The sequence below is a fragment of the Oncorhynchus clarkii genome, chromosome 30 (assembly GCF_045791955.1).
Source record: "Oncorhynchus clarkii lewisi isolate Uvic-CL-2024 chromosome 30, UVic_Ocla_1.0, whole genome shotgun sequence".
Classification (NCBI taxonomy): Eukaryota; Metazoa; Chordata; class Actinopteri; order Salmoniformes; family Salmonidae; genus Oncorhynchus; species Oncorhynchus clarkii.
In genome coordinates, this window is record NC_092176.1 from 18426207 (window position 1) to 18444500 (window position 18294).

Genomic DNA, 18294 nt, shown 5'->3' on the forward strand with positions numbered 1-18294 from the left:
ATCATGCTGTTTAGTCAACTTCTTGCTATGCCATACCTGTCAAGTGGATGGATTATCTTGGCAAAGGAGAAATGCTCACTAACAAGGATGTAAACAAATTTTTGCACAACATTTTAGAGAATTAGCTTTTTGTGCGTATGGAACATTTCTGGGATCTTTTATTTCAACACCTTACATGTTGCATTTATATTTTTGTTCAGTGAAAGTTCAGGAGTAAAATTATACTTATCAAGTCACATAAGTTCCATGTGGACTAGTGGTTAACATTATTCTTTTTATGACTACCTCATCTCTGTACCCCTCACACACACAATAATCTGATATGGTCCCTTAATCGAGCAATGAATTTCAAACACAGACTGAATCAGAAAGACCAGGGAGATTTTCCAATGCCCTCACTTAGAAGAGCCCCCATTGGTAGATTGGTAAAAAATAAAAATAAAGCATACACTGAATATCCCTTTGAGCATGGTGAAGTTATTAATTACACATTGGATGGTGTATCAATACACCAAGTCACTACAAAGATACAGGCGTCCGTCCTAACTCAGTTGCTGGAATGGAAGGAAACTGCTCAGGGATTTCACCATGAGGCCCATAGTCATCTTAAAACAGTTTGATGGCTGTGAAAGGAGAAAACTGAGGATGGATCAACAACATTGCAGTTGCTCCACAATACTAACCCAATTGATAGAGTGAAAATAAGGAAGCTTGTATACAGAATAAAAATATTCCAAAACATGCATCCTGTTTGCAACAAGGTACTAAAGTAATACTGCAAAAAAATGCGGCAAAGCAAGTAACGTTTTGTCCAGAATACAAAGTGTTCTTTTTGGGGCAAATCCAAAATGAAACATTACTGAGTAGCACTGTCCATATTTTCAAGTATACTGGTGGCTGCATCATGTTATGGATATGCTTGTAATCATTAAGGGCATGATTTTTTTCAGGTTTAAAAAAAACAGAATGGCGCTATGCACAGGCAAAATGCTAGAGGTCTAGTTCTGTCTGCTTTCTACCAGACACTGGGAGATGAATCCACCTTTATTTCAGCAGCACAAAAAACTAAAAAGACAGGGTCAAATCTACACTGAAGTTGCTTACCAAGAAGACAGTGAATGTTCCTGAGTGGCTGAGTTACAGTTTTGACTTACACTGAGTGTACAAACCATTAAGAACGCCTTCCTAATATTGAGTTGCACGCCCTTTTCCCCTCAGAACAGCCTCAATTCGTTGAGGCATGGACCCTACAAGGTGTCAAAAGCATTCCACAGGGATGCTGGCCTTGCTGACTAAAATGCTTTCCACAGTTGGGTCAAGTATGCTGGATGTCCTCTGGGTGGTGGACCACTCTTGATAGTGTGAAAAAACCAAGTGTTGCAGTTCTTGACACACTCAAACCGGTGTGCCTAGCACCTACTACCATACCCCATTCAAAGGTTCTTAAATATTTCATCTTATACATTCACCATCTGAATGGCACACATACACAATCCATGTCTCAAGTGTCTCGAGGCTTAAAAATCCTTCTTTAACTTGTCTCCTCCCCTGATTAAAGTGGATTTAACAGGTGACATAAATAAGGGATCATAGCTTTTACCTGGATTCACCTGGTCAGTCTGTGTCATAGAATGTTTTGGAGACTCAGTGTAAATGTATTTGAAAATCTATGGAGACCTAAAAATGGTTGTCTAGCAATGATCAACAACCAATTTGACAGAGAATAATGGGCAAATGTTGCACAATCCAGGTGTGGCAAGCTCTTATAGACTTACCCAGAAAGACTCACAGCTGTAATTCCTGCCAAAGTTGCTTCTATAAAGTATTGACTCAGGGGTGTGAATACTTATGTAAATGAGACATTTCTGCATTTAATTTTCAAAAAATGTGCTAACATTTTCAAAAAACATGTTTTCACATTGTCATTATGGGGTATTTTTAAACCATTTTGAATTCAGGCTGTAACACAACAAAATGTGGAATAAGTGAAGAGGTATGAATACTTCCTGAAGGTACTGTACAGTACATAGTTTGTATGTGCATGACCTTTCATAAATGATCACACAACTGAGATGTTTTACTGATGCATAGAAAGAGAGGGATTCTGGGCATCATTGGATGTGTGTAAGATTAATGCATGTAATGATGCAGGCGTGTTCTTCTCACCTACAAACAGCTTGTGTCTTTGTGGACCGTTGGTGCACAGCTTATGGCTGATCAACCATTATTTACTAGGGGGCAACGTGAGAAAAGGTCCTATTCCTAAAGACTTAAACTCTTAAATGTAACTGAAAATGTATTCTACGTAATCCCCAAAAGTAATGATTTATCATGAGAGGGCCATAAACAATAACACTGCATACTCCAAGAAAGGTTCAAATCTCACCTTTCTGGTAAAAATAGTTAGATATAGTCAGTTGAGGGCACAAGCTCAAATACACAGTACAAATATGATACATTTCCTATTCCACAAAACTGTGTGCATAAGACTTGAAATGACTTGTACTTTTTCTAACTATAGTATAACTGTAAAATACATATTTATATATTTAGTGTTAGAGAAAGTGTACATATTTTCTAAAGATCTCTCTTGATCTAAACTCGTTAGGAACTCACCTTTCATCTCATATTAATCTTGTCCATCTATGACAAACAGAAATCTATGAATTACTTTGGATTGCTGGCTATAAACCGACCTCTGAAAGTGCTACAGCGACGAATCCCCTCTCCTGCTGCGTTACGATGTAAGGATTCCAGGAATATGCATTGTTAGCGGCTGTGACGTAGGGTTCAGGCAGGAGTTGACAGTCGGAAGACCAAATTAAATGGTTGGAGGGATATCCCAGCTTCAAGTGGTGTCAGATTTCTTATCATGCTTCACAAAGGCAGAAGAGACATACTCCTATCCGTGAGAAATCAGGGCTACCGCTCAATGCAAGCCATTTTGTGTCCACATATCGATTTAAGCGATCGGAACCGGCACCAGAAACACACAGGTCCCCAAAACAGGGGACTTGACATCATACCATGGAGTCAAAGTATTAATATCAGTCTGTCTATAAACATAAATCTACATCTTTATTTCTATTGGTCTAAGCAATTCACACACCCAGATTTGAAATAGACCACATCATAAGACCAAGGCAGCAACAGCACTCTAAATACAAATTAATGTATGGCAATGGCATGCTTGCATCGTGGTTGGAAAGCAAGAGTGTTCTCACATATAACAAACACACCCACTATATTTGTTTGTGCCACTCAACCTTATAATGTACATGTAGATAACATGATTGTATTCCTGTCATCCTCAAGTCTCTCTCACTTATAGCCTCCTATATATCCAATGATCACCATTACAACTCAAAGCAGGCTTCATGTGAGAGATATGAGTGTCCTCAGGTACGTAAATCAGTAACATATTTAAAAGACAATCCAGTTCATGCCCGGCTCCTGAAGAGTTGGTAGTCCACAAATAACGCCCATATAGCCCTCCTCAATGTACTTCAATCAATATAGGCAATGTTCAATGAAGGGAGTCAGTGTTCCTCTGGTCATCAGCCATCACAAGTGGAACTGAACAAAGAACAGAGGGACCTAAAACAGACCAAATAGAGTATGCCTATGTTATTACAGAGACAGATCTGCAAACGTGCTAACATAATATATTGCCTGTTGTGTTGCAGTTCAGAGGCAAATTGCCGCATTGCCGTTGTGTTGGTAATGCGTTGTTCAAGCAAACGTTCTAAGAGAGAGAATCCAACTTGGTTACCTGCCAAGAGACCATGTTCAGGGCAAAAAGCAAAGGCTAAAAATTTAAATGATGACAGTACAAAGCAGTCTATTACGTAAGATTTGGATTGGAATCATGCACACTCCAACATATTTTAAAAACATAGTATGGATGTGTGTGTGTGTGTGTGTCATAGATTAGATATGAGGGAAATCAGTGTGGCCTATTAGTTGAGTACCTTGACAGTTAAATTAGCTGTACTGCTCCACTTGAAACCAGAGGTGCTATAGTGCGATACCGCATCAGATGCTGAGAACCCTCGTCAAGATCCACAACATACTCTCTGAAAGAAAATGGACAAAAAATGTCAAATAGTAAAAGACCAGGAATATCAATAAATAACAAAACAATGTCTGTGGAGTACGCTGGTATATTCTTGCAGATAGTAACAGTAAATAGAAAACACATATACAGTTGCTTGCGAAAGTATTCACCCCCCTTTGCATTTTTCCTATTTATTGCCTTACAACCTGGAATTAAAATAAATGTTTTCCCATTCTTCAAGACAAAACTGCTCCAGCTCCTTCAAGTTAGATGGGTTCCACTGGTGTACAGCAATATTTAAGTCATACCACAGATTCTCAGTTGGATTGAGGTCTGGGCTTTGACTAGGCTATTCCAAGACATTTAAACGTTTCCCCTTAAATCACTCGCATGTTGCATTAGCAGTATGCTTAGGATCATTGTCCTGCTAGAAGGTGAACCTCCGTCCCAATCTCAAATCTCTGGAAGACTGAAACAGGTTTCCCTCAAGAATTTCCCTGTATTTAGCACCATCCGTCATTGCTTCAATTCTGACCAGTTTCCCAGACCCTGCCGATGAAAAACATCCCCACAGCATGATGCTGCCACCACCATGCTTCACAGTGTGGATGGTGTTCTTGGGGTGATGAGAGGTGTTGGGTTTGCACCAGACATAGCATTTTCCTTGATGGCCATATGTTTAGGGAGTCTCCCACATGCCTTTTGGCGAATACCAAACGTGTAGGCTTATTTTTTTTCTTTAACCAATGGCTGTTTTTCTGGCCACTCTTCCATAAAGCCCAGCTCTAGGGAGTGTACGGCTTAAAGTGGTCCTATGGACAGATACTCCAATCTCTGCTGTGGAGCTTTGCAGCTCCTTTGGGGTTATCTTTGGTCTCTTTGTTGACACTGATTAATGCCCTCCTTGCCTGGTCTTTGAGTTTTGGTGGGCGGCCCTCTCTTGGTAGGTTTGTTGTGGCACCATATTCTTAAAAAATAATAATATTTGATTTAAATGGTGCTCCGTGGGATGTTCAAAGTTTCAGATTTTTTTTATAACCCAACACTGATCTGTACTTCTCCACAACCTTGTCTCTGACCTGTGTGGAGAGCTCCGTGGTCTTCATGGTGCCGCTTCCTTGGTGGTGCCCCTTGCTTAGTGGTGTTGCAGACTCTGGGGCCTTTCAGAACAGGTGTGTGTGTATGTATATATATATATATATATATATATATATATATATATATATATATATATATATATATACATACACTGAGATCACGTGACAGATCATGTGACACTTAAATCAATTCCACCTGTGTGCAATCTAACTAATCTGAGTTCTGAAGGTAATTGGTTGCACCAGATCTTATTTAGGGGTTACATAGCAAAGGGAGTGAATACATATGCATGCACCACTTCAGTGTTGTTGTTTTTTTATTAATTAAAAAAATATATATATATATGAAACAAGTATTTTTTTTTTCATTTCACTTCACCAATTGACTACTTTGTGTATGTCCAGTAAATGAAATCCAAATAAAAATATATTTAAATTACAGGTTGTAATGCAAATAAATAGGAAAAATGCCAAGGGGGATGAATACTTTTGCAAGACACTGTATACAGACATATTCTGCCACATATGCTGCAACGAAAACATGCAGACTCTCCTTCACTGCAGCCGAGGTGAGTAAGACATTTAAACGTGTTAACCCTCGCAAGGCTGCAGGCCCAGACGGCATCCCCAGCCGCGCCCTCAGAGCATGCGCAGACCAGCTGGCCGGTGTGTTTACGGACATATTCAATCAATCCCTATACCAGTCTGCTGTTCCCACATGCTTCAAGAGGGCCACCATTGTTCCTGTTCCCAAGAAAGCTAAGGTAATTGAGCTAAACGACTACCGCCCCGTAGCACTCACTTCCGTCATCATGAAGTGCTTTGAGAGACTAGTCAAGGACCATATCACCTCCACCCTACCCGACACCCTAGACCCACTCCAATTTGCTTACCGCCCAAATAGGTCCACAGACGATGCAATCTCAACCACACTGCACACTGCCCTAACCCATCTGGACAAGAGGAATACCTATGTGAGAATGCTGTTCATCGACTACAGCTCGGCATTCAACACCATAGTACCCTCCAAGCTCGTCATCAAGCTCGAGACCCTGGGTCTCGACCCCGCCCTGTGCAACTGGGTACTGGACTTCCTGACGGGCCGCCCCCAGGTGGTGAGGGTAGGCAACAACATCTCCACCCCACTGATCCTCAACACTGGGGCCCCACAAGGGTGCGTTCTGAGCCCTCTCCTGTACTCCCTGTTCACCCACGACTGCGTGGCCACGCACGCCTCCAACTCAATCATCAAGTTTGCGGACGACACAACAGTGGTAGGCTTGATTACCAACAACGACGAGACGGCCTACAGGGAGGAGGTGAGGGCCCTCGGAGTGTGGTGTCAGGAAAATAACCTCACACTCAACGTCAACAAAACTAAGGAGATGATTGTGGACTTCAGGAAACAGCAGAGGGAACACCCCCCTATCCACATCGATGGAACAGTAGTGGAGAGGGTAGCAAGTTTTAAGTTCCTCGGCATACACATCACAGACAAACTGAATTGGTCCACTCACACAGACAGCATCGTGAAGAAGGCGCAGCAGCGCCTCTTCAACCTCAGGAGGCTGAAGAAATTCGGTTTGTCACCAAAAGCACTCACAAACTTCTACAGATGCACAATCGAGAGCATCCTGGCGGGTTGTATCACCGCCTGGTACGGCAACTGCTCCGCCCACAACCGTAAGGCTCTCCAGAGGGTAGTGAGGTCTGCACAACACATCACCGGGGGCAAACTACCTGCCCTCCAGGACACCTACACAACCCGATGTTACAGGAAGGCCATAAAGATCATCAAGGACATCAACCACCCGAGCCACTGCCTGTTCACCCCGCTATCATCCAGAAGGCGAGGTCAGTTCAGGTGCATCAAAGCTGGGACCGAGAGACTGAAAAACAGCTTCTATCTCAAGGCCATCAGACTGTTAAACAGCCACCACTAACATTGAGTGGCTGCTGCCAACACACTGACACTGACTCAACTCCAGCCACTTTAATAATGGGAATTGATGGGAAATGATGTAAATATATCACTAGCCACTTTAAACAATGCTACCTTATATAATGTTACTTACCCTACATTATTCATCTCATATGCATACGTATATACTGTACTCTATATCATCGACTGCATCCTTATGTAATACATGTATCACTAGCCACTTTAACTATGCCACTTTGTTTACATACTCACCTCATGTATATACTGTACTCGATACCATCTACTGTATACTGCCTATGCTGCTCTGTACCATCACTCATTCATATATCCTTATGTACATATTCTTTATCCCCTTACACTGTGTATAAGACAGTAGTTTTGGAATTGTTAGTTAGATTACTTGTTGGTTATTACTGCATTGTCGGAACTAGAAGCACAAGCATTTCGCTACACTCACATTAACATCTGCTAACCATGTGTATGTGACAAATAAAATTTGATTTGATAAATAACATCCAAATCATGACTTTATTCTTGAATCTTGATACTTCATCATCAAAATGAGATAGTAGTAAGCCTTTCCAAATAAAAATGGAGCTGCTCTCGTGAAGCTGTAGCACCCATCAATCAGTCCAATGCTCATATGTGATACTGTACCTCTGGTCGTCTGTCTCAGGTTCCACCAAGATGTTTTCCTGTCTCGCCCTCACACGCAGGAACACAAAGGAGTCCAGACAGGGCTCTGGCACTGGGTACACATCATTACACATGGGAGTTAATCACCTGGCATGTGAATACAATGCTTCCATCCATGCACATTAAACATTATGCCACTGATATTTTTTACAAGCAGCCCATCAGAATATTGTTTATAGTAAATAATACCTTGCCAGGCCTCACCTGCTTTTAGCATATCCACTGTCTGTAGATTTGGGGGCATGTGTTTCAGAGCTACAGCCTTCAGATAGGTCTCTGTGTTGGCCAAATATCTGAATGGAAGAGATGGAACACAGCACATACGATAGTAATAATGGAAGTAAATAAGACATTCAAACAACGCACAGACTTTCGTCCAGCTACAGTCATTATAACCACAAACGGCAACGTCAACAAAACACTCACTCTTTGGCAAAGGCAAACTCCTCTGGAGACAGGAACGAAGCATCTCCCTCCGCTCGAGATTTCTCTTTCTCCAGGACATGAGGGAAAAACTTCTCAATCTACATAGGTAACAAAGGACCAGAGAGAACGGTGTCAGTCCGAGCGTTGATTTATAGTCCCTCTCATAAGAACATCATTAAACACCATGCTGGGATGTTGTTACCTTTTGGAGGCGAGAGCGGAGGTAGCTGCTGAGGACATAGCGAATCCTGTCAATCTCCATGCGGTGGACACTGGCTTTCATATCACCCTTCCTAACCCGCTGCAGATTGGCCTCCTGTCAACAGAATCACACAAGGTAGTAGTCCTGTTATTATTACTGGAACCTTCATGCTCACAGAGACACAGCTGCTGCACCCCACCACCATTTACCATGTGAGTCAGCTGCTCCATCACACACTCCACCCTCTCTGACTTGTTCTCCAGAAGCTCAGGAGAGAACTTCTCATTCAGCCAAGCCTGGGGACAGAGGAGCACACACACACGCACACACACACACACGCACACGCGCACACACACACACACGCAATGATAGAGTAGCAGCAGTGACAAGGTCTTTTTTTGTATTGACAGGATCTGTGCATTGCAAAACATGTGTGTCTGGCTACAGTATAGTGAACATTGCTAGCTAGCTAGTTAGTTAGTTATCTACCTCTTCCAGTTTCCTAATCAGTTCCGATGGAGTCATCACATCTTCTTGGCCGTCATCTCCTCCGCTCATGTCGCTGGCATCATGATCATCAGACATCGCATCCGACATGATTGCTCTTCAGCGGACTTGCTTAGTCTACAATAATTATTCAACGGCAGACCAGAAAACGTTGGTACTCTGCTGAACTACGCAGAATGTTAACATTCTACATTACAACTACAAATAACAATACTGTAAAGCTCGATTTCGACAGCACAACACAGAAACAACAAACAAAAAACACACACTTCCGGTTAAAGTTCCCGCCAACGGAATACAACGCGTCAAGGCGTCGGAGACATTCAAACGTGCGCAACAAACGCGCAGTGTTTGGTTTACGCCTACAGTAAATACAATACAAGTATTATTTGCAAAACTATGTTTATTTCAGCTCAGGCATTGCCCTGTGCTAGGGACATTTATGAAATATTTAATTTAATGAACAGTAGTTTACTTTCCATGGATCAAGTGCTATGTCCCATTTCTCAAACATTTATCATGGAGCATGTTAATTTGAAGTTTAATTTGGCTCCAATGTCATTCAAATATTGTAGAAAAAAATACCATGGTTACTTACCAAAGAATACAGGCTAGGATGAGACAGGAATAGTTTTAGATTTTATTCAGAAATAGAAAAATAAATCTGTGTTGTTTCATATATTATATCAATGTAAAATGATTGGATCATACCGTAAAAGCACATGGGCATAGCAGTAAACCTCAAAGTTATTGTTACAAATACAGAAAGTATAGTCCTTTTAATCAGTGCAATTCTGTCAGTTGCCATGGAGGGGAGCACATCTCAGCATAACAATCACAACAATGTTTCCCTGTTGATCACTCACATAGAATGCAGCAGTGTTCGAGGCAAGTTTTGAAAATGTCTAGAACGAAGCAGGTACTGTCATTATCTCTGTTTGACTTGTCACATTGTCAGTAGGCCTTGAGTCTGAGAGTGGGGCTATCAAAGCCTGGTGTGAGGATAATGCACACCAGTGATGCTGTATCCAGTATGGGGATTACACATAGGAATGTGAAAGGGATAGGAGTAGATAGCAGGCTCATAAGAGGAAGTATGTGTGTGTCCCGTTGGGACATGGCGGTACATAGGGCTGGTCTGGGACTGGGACAGTCTGACGTGGGTAGGTATAAAGAGAGGGTGTACAGGTGGCTTCTGCCCAGAGTCTCCCCTTGTCCTGTCATAGGCTGGGATGAGGTAGGACACTGGGATGCTGGCATTAGGGTGGAACACAGGCTGTTGAGTTGGAAGTGGCTTGGGCAACATTGTCCTGGACTTCTGCTTCTTCTCCGTCTGATAATGTCGAGGGACCATCTGTAGTTTCTTCTTATAGATCAGACGGTCATCATGCAACATGGGCCTATTTGGGTTCTGATGGAATGTGTAACCTGGCTGAAAGGGTATAGGCCGCAAAGACTCCATAGACTTGGGATAAACCTTGGTGAAACTAGAGGTGGATGGAACCAAGCAAGACCTAACAGTATATGTGCAAGACGTTGGTGGGGGTATTTGGTGAGCTGGATGTCTGTTACTCCCATTGCAGACAGGGCTCCATACAGAGTTTTTACTTCGACCTTTGATAGAGACAGTTTCAACTGGTAGGGGGCTGACCTGAGGGAAATCTCTTTGTCCTCCAGGGAAGCCAACATATTCCTTGACATCAGGGCTGCAGGTCTGAGGCTTGTGGACCCCACTGTGGGCAGATATAGGGTTGCTGGAAAAATGAAGGGGTACTTCTGGTTTTGGTACTGGGGGCCTGTCTTCAGTTAGTGCTGGACAGTCCTCAGAAGAGATGGAGTAGGGGGACGGGCTACGGGAGGAGGAGGAGGACGGAGGGAGAGGAGAGCCCTCAGAGGTAGTGCGTGTCCGGCTGGGAAGGAACAGCCCTGGGGACTGGGAGCAGTGGATCACAGAGGGCCTGCCCTTACAGTCCCCCTGTCTGGCGCTCTGTGAGTCCTGGGACTCGCTCAGGCTGGCCTGGGCCATACGCTTCTTCTTCTCCAGAGGAGAGATGATATCTGCAGCAGCAGACTGGAGCTGACTTCCTCTCCAGGGGCATGAGGTAGGGCCCTGGGCTGGGCGGGATAGGGTGCATGCTGAGGAAGAGAGGTCGTCACACACGGTAGTCTCACTGATTGGTGGAGGATGGTCTGGGTGGAGGCTTTCAGATGGAGTAGTCCATGGAGACAATGGAGTAGAATGTACCTGGCCCTGTAACAAGACAACATGTAGAGGTCATTTAAACTCATACAGGTGGGGTACATAGGCAGGAGTAATAAAGAACAGGAAGTGACTTTGTTATGACAATGGCCATTAACAGGTAAAAGGTGAGGTACCTCAGAGTCTGTCTCCTTTTCCAGATGGGGCCTCTTCCTCTTGCCCTCAGACTTTCTCCCCTTGCCGTCTGGACTCCTCTTATACTGTTTGCGCGGTTTGCTTGGAGGCAGAGGTTTGTCCTCCTCCCCCCTCAACTGTCTCTCAAAGGGTAAAACAAGCCTGTATTTAACACAAACAGATGACACCATGAAAACAGGTAGAGATGGAGTGATTTGACTGACAGGTTAGCGGGAGCAAAGCAGTATCTGTCCTCACCTCTCATAGTGTCTGCGGGTGCAGGTAGCAGCGCTGGTGCTGCCTGGGCTGCCGCCCAGCTCATCATACACATTCTTCCACAGCCGCCGCGATGTCACCTGTTGGATCATACACCATAGTGAGCAAACATGCACCTTTAAGACACTCATCCAGAATCACTATTCCTATATTTGACGTACAGTATAAGACAATGCTTAATCTGTCTTTTGGAACTAATTAAGAATATATAGAGGGAGCTTAAATGAATGGCCCATTACTAAAATAGAGAACAAGGTCCTATTGGCCAAGCTCCTGTGAAATCTGACTCAAGTGGCATTTCAGAGAAACCCTTCCTCTCTCAGCGCATTGGGCGTGTACACATGCCACCGAGTGGAAACTTCATTCAGCCAAAGAGAACAAAGCAGTAGAACGGTAGGCTACATGGCCAGGTTCATGTTGGCAGCCTAGTGTGGACTCGGCTCTTAATGTGGTAGGAACAATCATGTTAACATCCTGTCAACTAAAGCTAATGTGCCACGCAAGATGCTAAGCTGCGTGGTCTCTTTGACAACATAACAAATATATACAAGGAGAGTAGCTGCCACTGCCATCTCTGTATGTATGATCAACAATCAGGTCAAGTGTAAAAAAACAGCAACAACCTATGTCTGGTGAAGATATTGAATGATTCTGTACTATATATGGGTGTACTCACTGAGTCGTAACCACTAAGCTTCTCGACAGCTTTGTAGATTTTCCACAGGTTAACTGCAAGTAGAAATTTGAACTCCATGGGGACATTGCACAATGATATAATTAATAATGTTCGCTATGAAGCTACAGTATGATGAGATGGTCTTAACACATGCATTTACTTCAAACTACGGTCGAGATTGAGGTGCTCTGAGCAGAGGAAATTAATCTATATAATAATGTATGCAGATAGAGATTGGGTGATAAAGCTATGGCTATATGCTTTGAACATGGACTCACTCTGCTTAAATCCCAGGTGTGGTATCCTCTCGATGGGTGTGCCACGGTCCTTCATGAAACAGTGCAAACCTGCTGTGAAGGACCTCTCCTCTGGCTCCATTGTGCTAGAACTGGGCCTCTCCTCACAGTCACTGGCCGAGTCAGAAATCTCCATCGCTGCAGTAGAGACCACCAGATCGACAAAAGAGGGAGAGAAATTATAGAAATGCAAATCCAATTCCAGGAATGCATACTATTACTTTACATGTAATTATTCAAAACAGAACTGCAATGAGCAAATAAACCAATCTTAAAATAGGAAATCATTTTTATGTTGTTGATTGCAACAAAGTCTGTTCTCAGACTACTTGTCCTTTCTTGGACAACTAGAATTTGAGTTGGCTTTTACCACCCCTTTCAATAAGTAACCATACATCCTGTACAAAAGGGAAACCAACAGACATATGGTCTAGACCTGGTAATAACAAATATGAAGGTATGAATAGTTTTTTTTTACCCAGTATGAAAGGCCTCTTTCCCCCACAAAGCCTTTACTCACAAGCCCTTTGTTACACATATATTTTCCACTGACATGAAAGTGAATGGGATGAATTTAATTTAGAAATGACAAAGACTGAGTAGCGTAGGAAGTAGTTCACATGATTAGAATCTGTTCCATGCAAAAAAAAGTGAAGTAAGGACATTTTGTTTGCAATTATCAGTAGTGCTATTGGTGTAGCATAGAGTTGTTTTCAGAGGCATATTTCAGGAATTGATTTTTATGAACTCTGTTTAAGCTTTGTGTAAGCAAACACTAACGAGTAGAAAAGTCACAACATGCGGTGGATACCAAATGAGAAATGAAACAGTAGAGGCAAGCAGAAATTAACCCCAGTGCTCACCAATAAATGTCCTCAAATTCACTGCACTCGTCAGGATGAGAAGTGTATATGACACTTTAAACTGATCAAACTAACACTTACTAACATAACAAAAGTATAGGAAGCTGAAATTCCCAAAACTGCTGATACCGTATCATAATTTGATTGTACTATAAATATTGTAAAAATATCATTTTTGGCAACAGTCCAAATTCTGAAAGGGAAAATATTGGTTTTGTATACAGGTTCATTCATACAGGTTCAATTTGCACATGGTATGGACAGATAGTGTAGAGGTTTGATATTTTTTATTGCATTTACATCAAATGAGAGTAGAAAATGAAAACATATGTTAAATACAATATCCCAGTCTGAATCACCAAATACAGAGACTATTTTGTTTCGGTGGTGTATGCTGCACTGTAGGCAAAAGTCAACCAGAGTTTCATATTGAATCAGGTTCCTATCTGTGGTTACTGGTTCCGAGAAGCGGGACCCAGTGGTGAGTCATAGTGAAGATGTAGGCCCCTATTTGGGATAGCACTGACTGACTCACAGCTCTTTACAGCTGTCCCATAGATACAGTTCCCAGCTACAACAGCCCATCGTTCATCCATGAGCTTCTCCACTAACACCATGCAATGCTCTCTCACTTTCTTCTTCCTGCCTTGACTGGCCAGCTGCAACTCTTTCTCTTGCTATGGATAGATGAGTTACGTTGCGTTTTAGGTCATTTTCAACAAAATATATATTTTTAAATGGTTAAGTACTTTACAGAGTTGTAGAATAATTGTTAATGACATACACAGCCATCTTCACATCTAATCTGTTAGTCAATGAGTTACAATACAAATTTCATAAGAACAAAGACAAAGCATGTATGACTGGAATATGGATTAGTCATATAGGGCAATACATTTCCAGAAAATATTCAATAGTATTTTTCTAAAAACGTAATGTATTAGTTGCACATGACTATTGAACAGGTTTACAGTAAGTACTATAAGATAAGCAAGCCAGTTGTTCATTTATTTGTATACTATATTGAATAAATGCATTCTATTCATGGCTGGACCACAAAACAGAGAGATGTCAGTCAGCTCCATGTGACATCGGTTTCAGACAGGAAACAACTGCAGTCCGAGTCATGAAGCCCAGCATACAATATACATCACAGTAAACCACACACTAAAATAAGCATGAATATCGCTGTGAAAGACTGTCAGTAAACAGCCTCTACATTTCCCCCACATTCACATTTTGGAAAAGGGCGTAGGAGATGTTGATGTCAATGTGTCAACAAGACTCACGTTGATTGGTGCCAGGTTGATGCTATCAACAGGCCACTTGTCACCACAGAAACCACAGTCTTTCATCTCAGATCAGTGTCTTGGAAATTTGATGCTTCTCTGCTCTAACTTTTATTTTCAAATCTTCAATTACCAGAACTGTGTCTGAGTGGAACTCCTGCAGTTTCTGTATGTGTAGATAGATTACAGGGAAATGTGTATGTATATTCTTTCACACTCCATAATACACCACCCACTTAACTCCCACATAAAATAATCACCTTCCTCCTATTACTCATTTGTGAATAAGCTAAAACGTTCAGACTTGTGATATTGCAACATGACACTTAGCAATATTATTTCCTATGATGATGACAAAACAAAATTGTGAATTTATGCCACAATGAACATACGCAAACCATAAACATAAAATACACTTATCAATAACAAACACTCGACTTTCGGTAGCCTCTGTACTTCACATTCCATTTAATTTTCTAATTGCAGAAATCATTCCCTTTAGATATATTTGTGTTTTTAAATTGTATGGCCACACATGAATTCAGACATATCAGAGAAGACATGCATGTGACTTCAGGTGACTTGTGGTTTTGTTATTTTACAACTTCTGTAAAGAAGAAGAAAACATACCATTTTTCAGAGAAAATTCACCCCTTACACAAGCCTAATAGTTGATATGCTTATTTGATTTTTGAAGAAATAGAGAACTGAAAGCAGTGGGGAAATGAAACACAAATAAGAAATTAAGGATGTGAGCGTACTGAAAGTGTCTCAAGCTGCCTGGAGTCCTTATGAGTGATAAATGACAGTGTCCCGTCTCACCTGGTTCAGTGTCCCCTCCACACCTCTGCCCTCCTCCCTGACTGGTCTCTTACTGGTGTCTCGCTCCCCTTCAGGATCTAATACTGCCACAGAACACAGGGGGAAAAAATCGTCACAACTATGCGAGAGCACACACCCTCCACTCCATACAGGGCATGTGTGAACTGTAAGCAAAGAATGGTGTATGTCCCATATTCATCATCAGGCAGACCAGGTGATCCAGAACAAGACACAATAAAACCCTTCCTATGTGAAAGGCTGATTCTGTAGTTCCCCTATGGTTGCATTTCCAGTCATGTGCCAGCAGCAAGAAAGAGTGGACTTGTGATCTATTACTGAATATTTTGTAAACTAACACACACTCCAGTACCGACAAAAGAAAATTCAGTTCTAATATAAAACCACATGGTTACAAAACCACTTCCTGCTTATGAGTCTAACCGCAGTTATGTGGTACCCTTCCTGATATGAAAGCATTACAACATGAATGAAAATGAGAAATGTAATGTAAAAGGCATACAGTTTTATTTGGTTTTCAGTTTTTCATTTGCATGTGTTGGTGAATAAACGAAAACAAATGATCATACACCAAACCCAAGACCAAATCCCTCCATCATTTTTAGGTACAACATGTCATTGTTAGCTGCCAGAGAAAAACCTTATTACTGATCCGAATGTATAAGACATAAAAAGGTTGAAAGCGAATCGGTCCATGTTCCATCCTGACAACTGTCAAACGTATTTGTCATTGTCCATGAACTGTGAACAACCACATTCTTATCTCTTCCTCACCCAATATATGCTTCTCTTTCGAGATCAGCCATTTCCTGAGCTGTGGTTTACAGCATGAATCATGCTTTCTATAGAACTTCTCTATTTCATCTGTTCAAATATGTACTTTGGTCAATGTATGAAGGACTTTTTTAAAGAAAAAGATATGTAATTGAGGTACTTCCAATGAATCACAAGTATTTTTTCTATCTCATTCAAATTAATCTACAGTTTAAAGTAACCTGCTTAAGTCTTGATAAATTGCAATTGACCATATCTGGGTTGTATTCCAGTGTTATAAGCTCCAAACCAGTCATTAGGAATGCTACTAATATTTCTATATTGCTTGAATAAGGCATTTCAAATGTTTCTGCTTAGTGCTTTTTATTAAACGAAAAAGTTAATTTAGTATACAAATTATAACATTTGCATAAACTTCCCTTGTCATGTATGAACGTACGTACATGCATGTAATTTATGTCTCTATTAAAAAAAACTTTGTCAGTTAACTTGCATCCTTACAATATCCTACCTGCCCCAGGCAATGTAGCCTACCTTAAGCACAATTTCACAACCTCCCATCACATTTTATTTCGTGTTATTAAAATTTGAAAGTGTGATCGACGTTACTAAAAACAATAGGCTGTTGTCTGATTGCAAATGTTATTAAACAGTGCCACAATTTCCAGGCTACATCATCATTATAACTAAGTGTATTTGCCAAAACATTTAGATTATTCTCCAACTAAAACAATGAAAGCTGATGGTACTTAGCATTTAAAAAAAAATACTTACTCATTACAAAACAATACGTTGAATCCCGAAGATCGTTTACTTTGTTTCAGCACAACCTTATTCAAGAAGCGCCTCTAATTCAGCACACCTCGAAATAAGACGTCTTCAGTGGATCATCATTGGTTCGTCATGTCTCGGGGGACAGCAAGTGAGTCTGGGAGTTAGAGTTTTTGATAGCAGCTTTCTGAACACCTAATAATAGGCTCAAGGCACATTGAAGCACAGTTTTAATAATTGTTTACTCTCATGTAGCCTTTCTCAGATTGATTACCTGAGGCAATATTTTATGTGTTTTACTAGACTAGTCTACACAGATGAAAAAACAAAAACAGATTATATATTTGATCATTGTAGTCAAATCATTAAAAATCCAGACAGAAAATATTTACACAAGAAGCAATCTAATATCACACAGTCAAACTCTCAGTCATTTAGTAAGTTCACCATTCTGCGATTCTCACTGTTAATAAACATCGCACGGCGTTTCAACACAACGGCTTTTTATGTCATCATTTGATCTGATCAGTCAACGCCCCCAAAAAATTCTAAAGTAATCTAGTATCATTTCATTTCAATCCACATGTTGACCTAATAGCAATAAAAACATTTTGTCTAGATAGTCATTGAAATGAGCTAAGATTAGGCCTACATAAAAGCCCAAACAAAATCTGATATTTTGATATTTTCAACAAAACTGTCTCTACCACACTAAAATTTGCATTTCACCCATGGGAATGGTTTGCTGAATCATAATTTATCTATGCATAAAATTAGGAGGTATTCAATAAAAACCTAGCAAATCAAATACAGCTGTCAATATTGGTGCAGGATACTATTTATCCAGCTTTGCTCTAGAGACGTTTCAAATCTCAGTGAAATGCATAGGCCGTAGTCTTCCACTTGTTGAAGATAGAGCATGACATTTGGATATATGTTTAACCTTTAAATGTCAAAATAACAAACCTATCAGTTGGCTGGCCGGATCTCACAGGGAGTTTTTTGAGACAAAACACTTGTTTCACTGCTGTTTGAAATAAGGATGGGTGTAAAATAATTACCTTGATTCAACCCGCTACATTAATTCTTCCGTTTTATATACTAATGACTTGGGCAGGTGCTGAGCGCTCTCACAGAACTTAGCTTTTGTCACATCAAATAGTTAAGTAATACGTAATAACTGTATTTCGATTGTTACTGGTTCGTGC

General features: G+C 41.1%; 2 protein-coding genes across 4 annotated transcripts; both read right to left on the reverse strand.

The window, feature by feature from the left end:
• Positions 1-3059: 3059 nt before the first annotated feature.
• Positions 3060-9199, reverse strand: LOC139389781 (DNA replication complex GINS protein SLD5-like). Its single transcript, XM_071136728.1, has 8 exons — positions 8910-9199; positions 8630-8716; positions 8421-8534; positions 8219-8316; positions 7997-8085; positions 7754-7844; positions 3972-4076; positions 3060-3597 (listed from the first exon to the last, which is right to left on the reverse strand). The coding sequence occupies exons 1-7, from the start codon at positions 9015-9017 to the stop codon at positions 3980-3982; spliced, it is 684 nt and encodes a 227-aa protein (XP_070992829.1). The 5' UTR covers positions 9018-9199; the 3' UTR covers positions 3060-3597; positions 3972-3979.
• A 113-nt stretch (positions 9200-9312) lies between these two features.
• LOC139389710 (AT-rich interactive domain-containing protein 5A-like) lies at positions 9313-17211 on the reverse strand. Of its 3 annotated transcripts, none has more exons than XM_071136613.1 (7): positions 17090-17211; positions 15524-15606; positions 12532-12687; positions 12254-12306; positions 11560-11657; positions 11304-11463; positions 9313-11178 (listed from the first exon to the last, which is right to left on the reverse strand). In XM_071136613.1, the coding sequence occupies exons 3-7, from the start codon at positions 12683-12685 to the stop codon at positions 9913-9915; spliced, it is 1731 nt and encodes a 576-aa protein (XP_070992714.1). In that variant the 5' UTR covers positions 12686-12687; positions 15524-15606; positions 17090-17211; the 3' UTR covers positions 9313-9912. The 3 variants fall into 3 exon arrangements, with proteins under 3 accessions (XP_070992714.1, XP_070992715.1, XP_070992716.1); XM_071136614.1 differs by having other exon boundaries at positions 9487-11178; positions 11304-11442; XM_071136615.1 differs by having other exon boundaries at positions 9487-11178; positions 12532-12697; positions 17090-17173.
• Positions 17212-18294: the final 1083 nt, after the last annotated feature.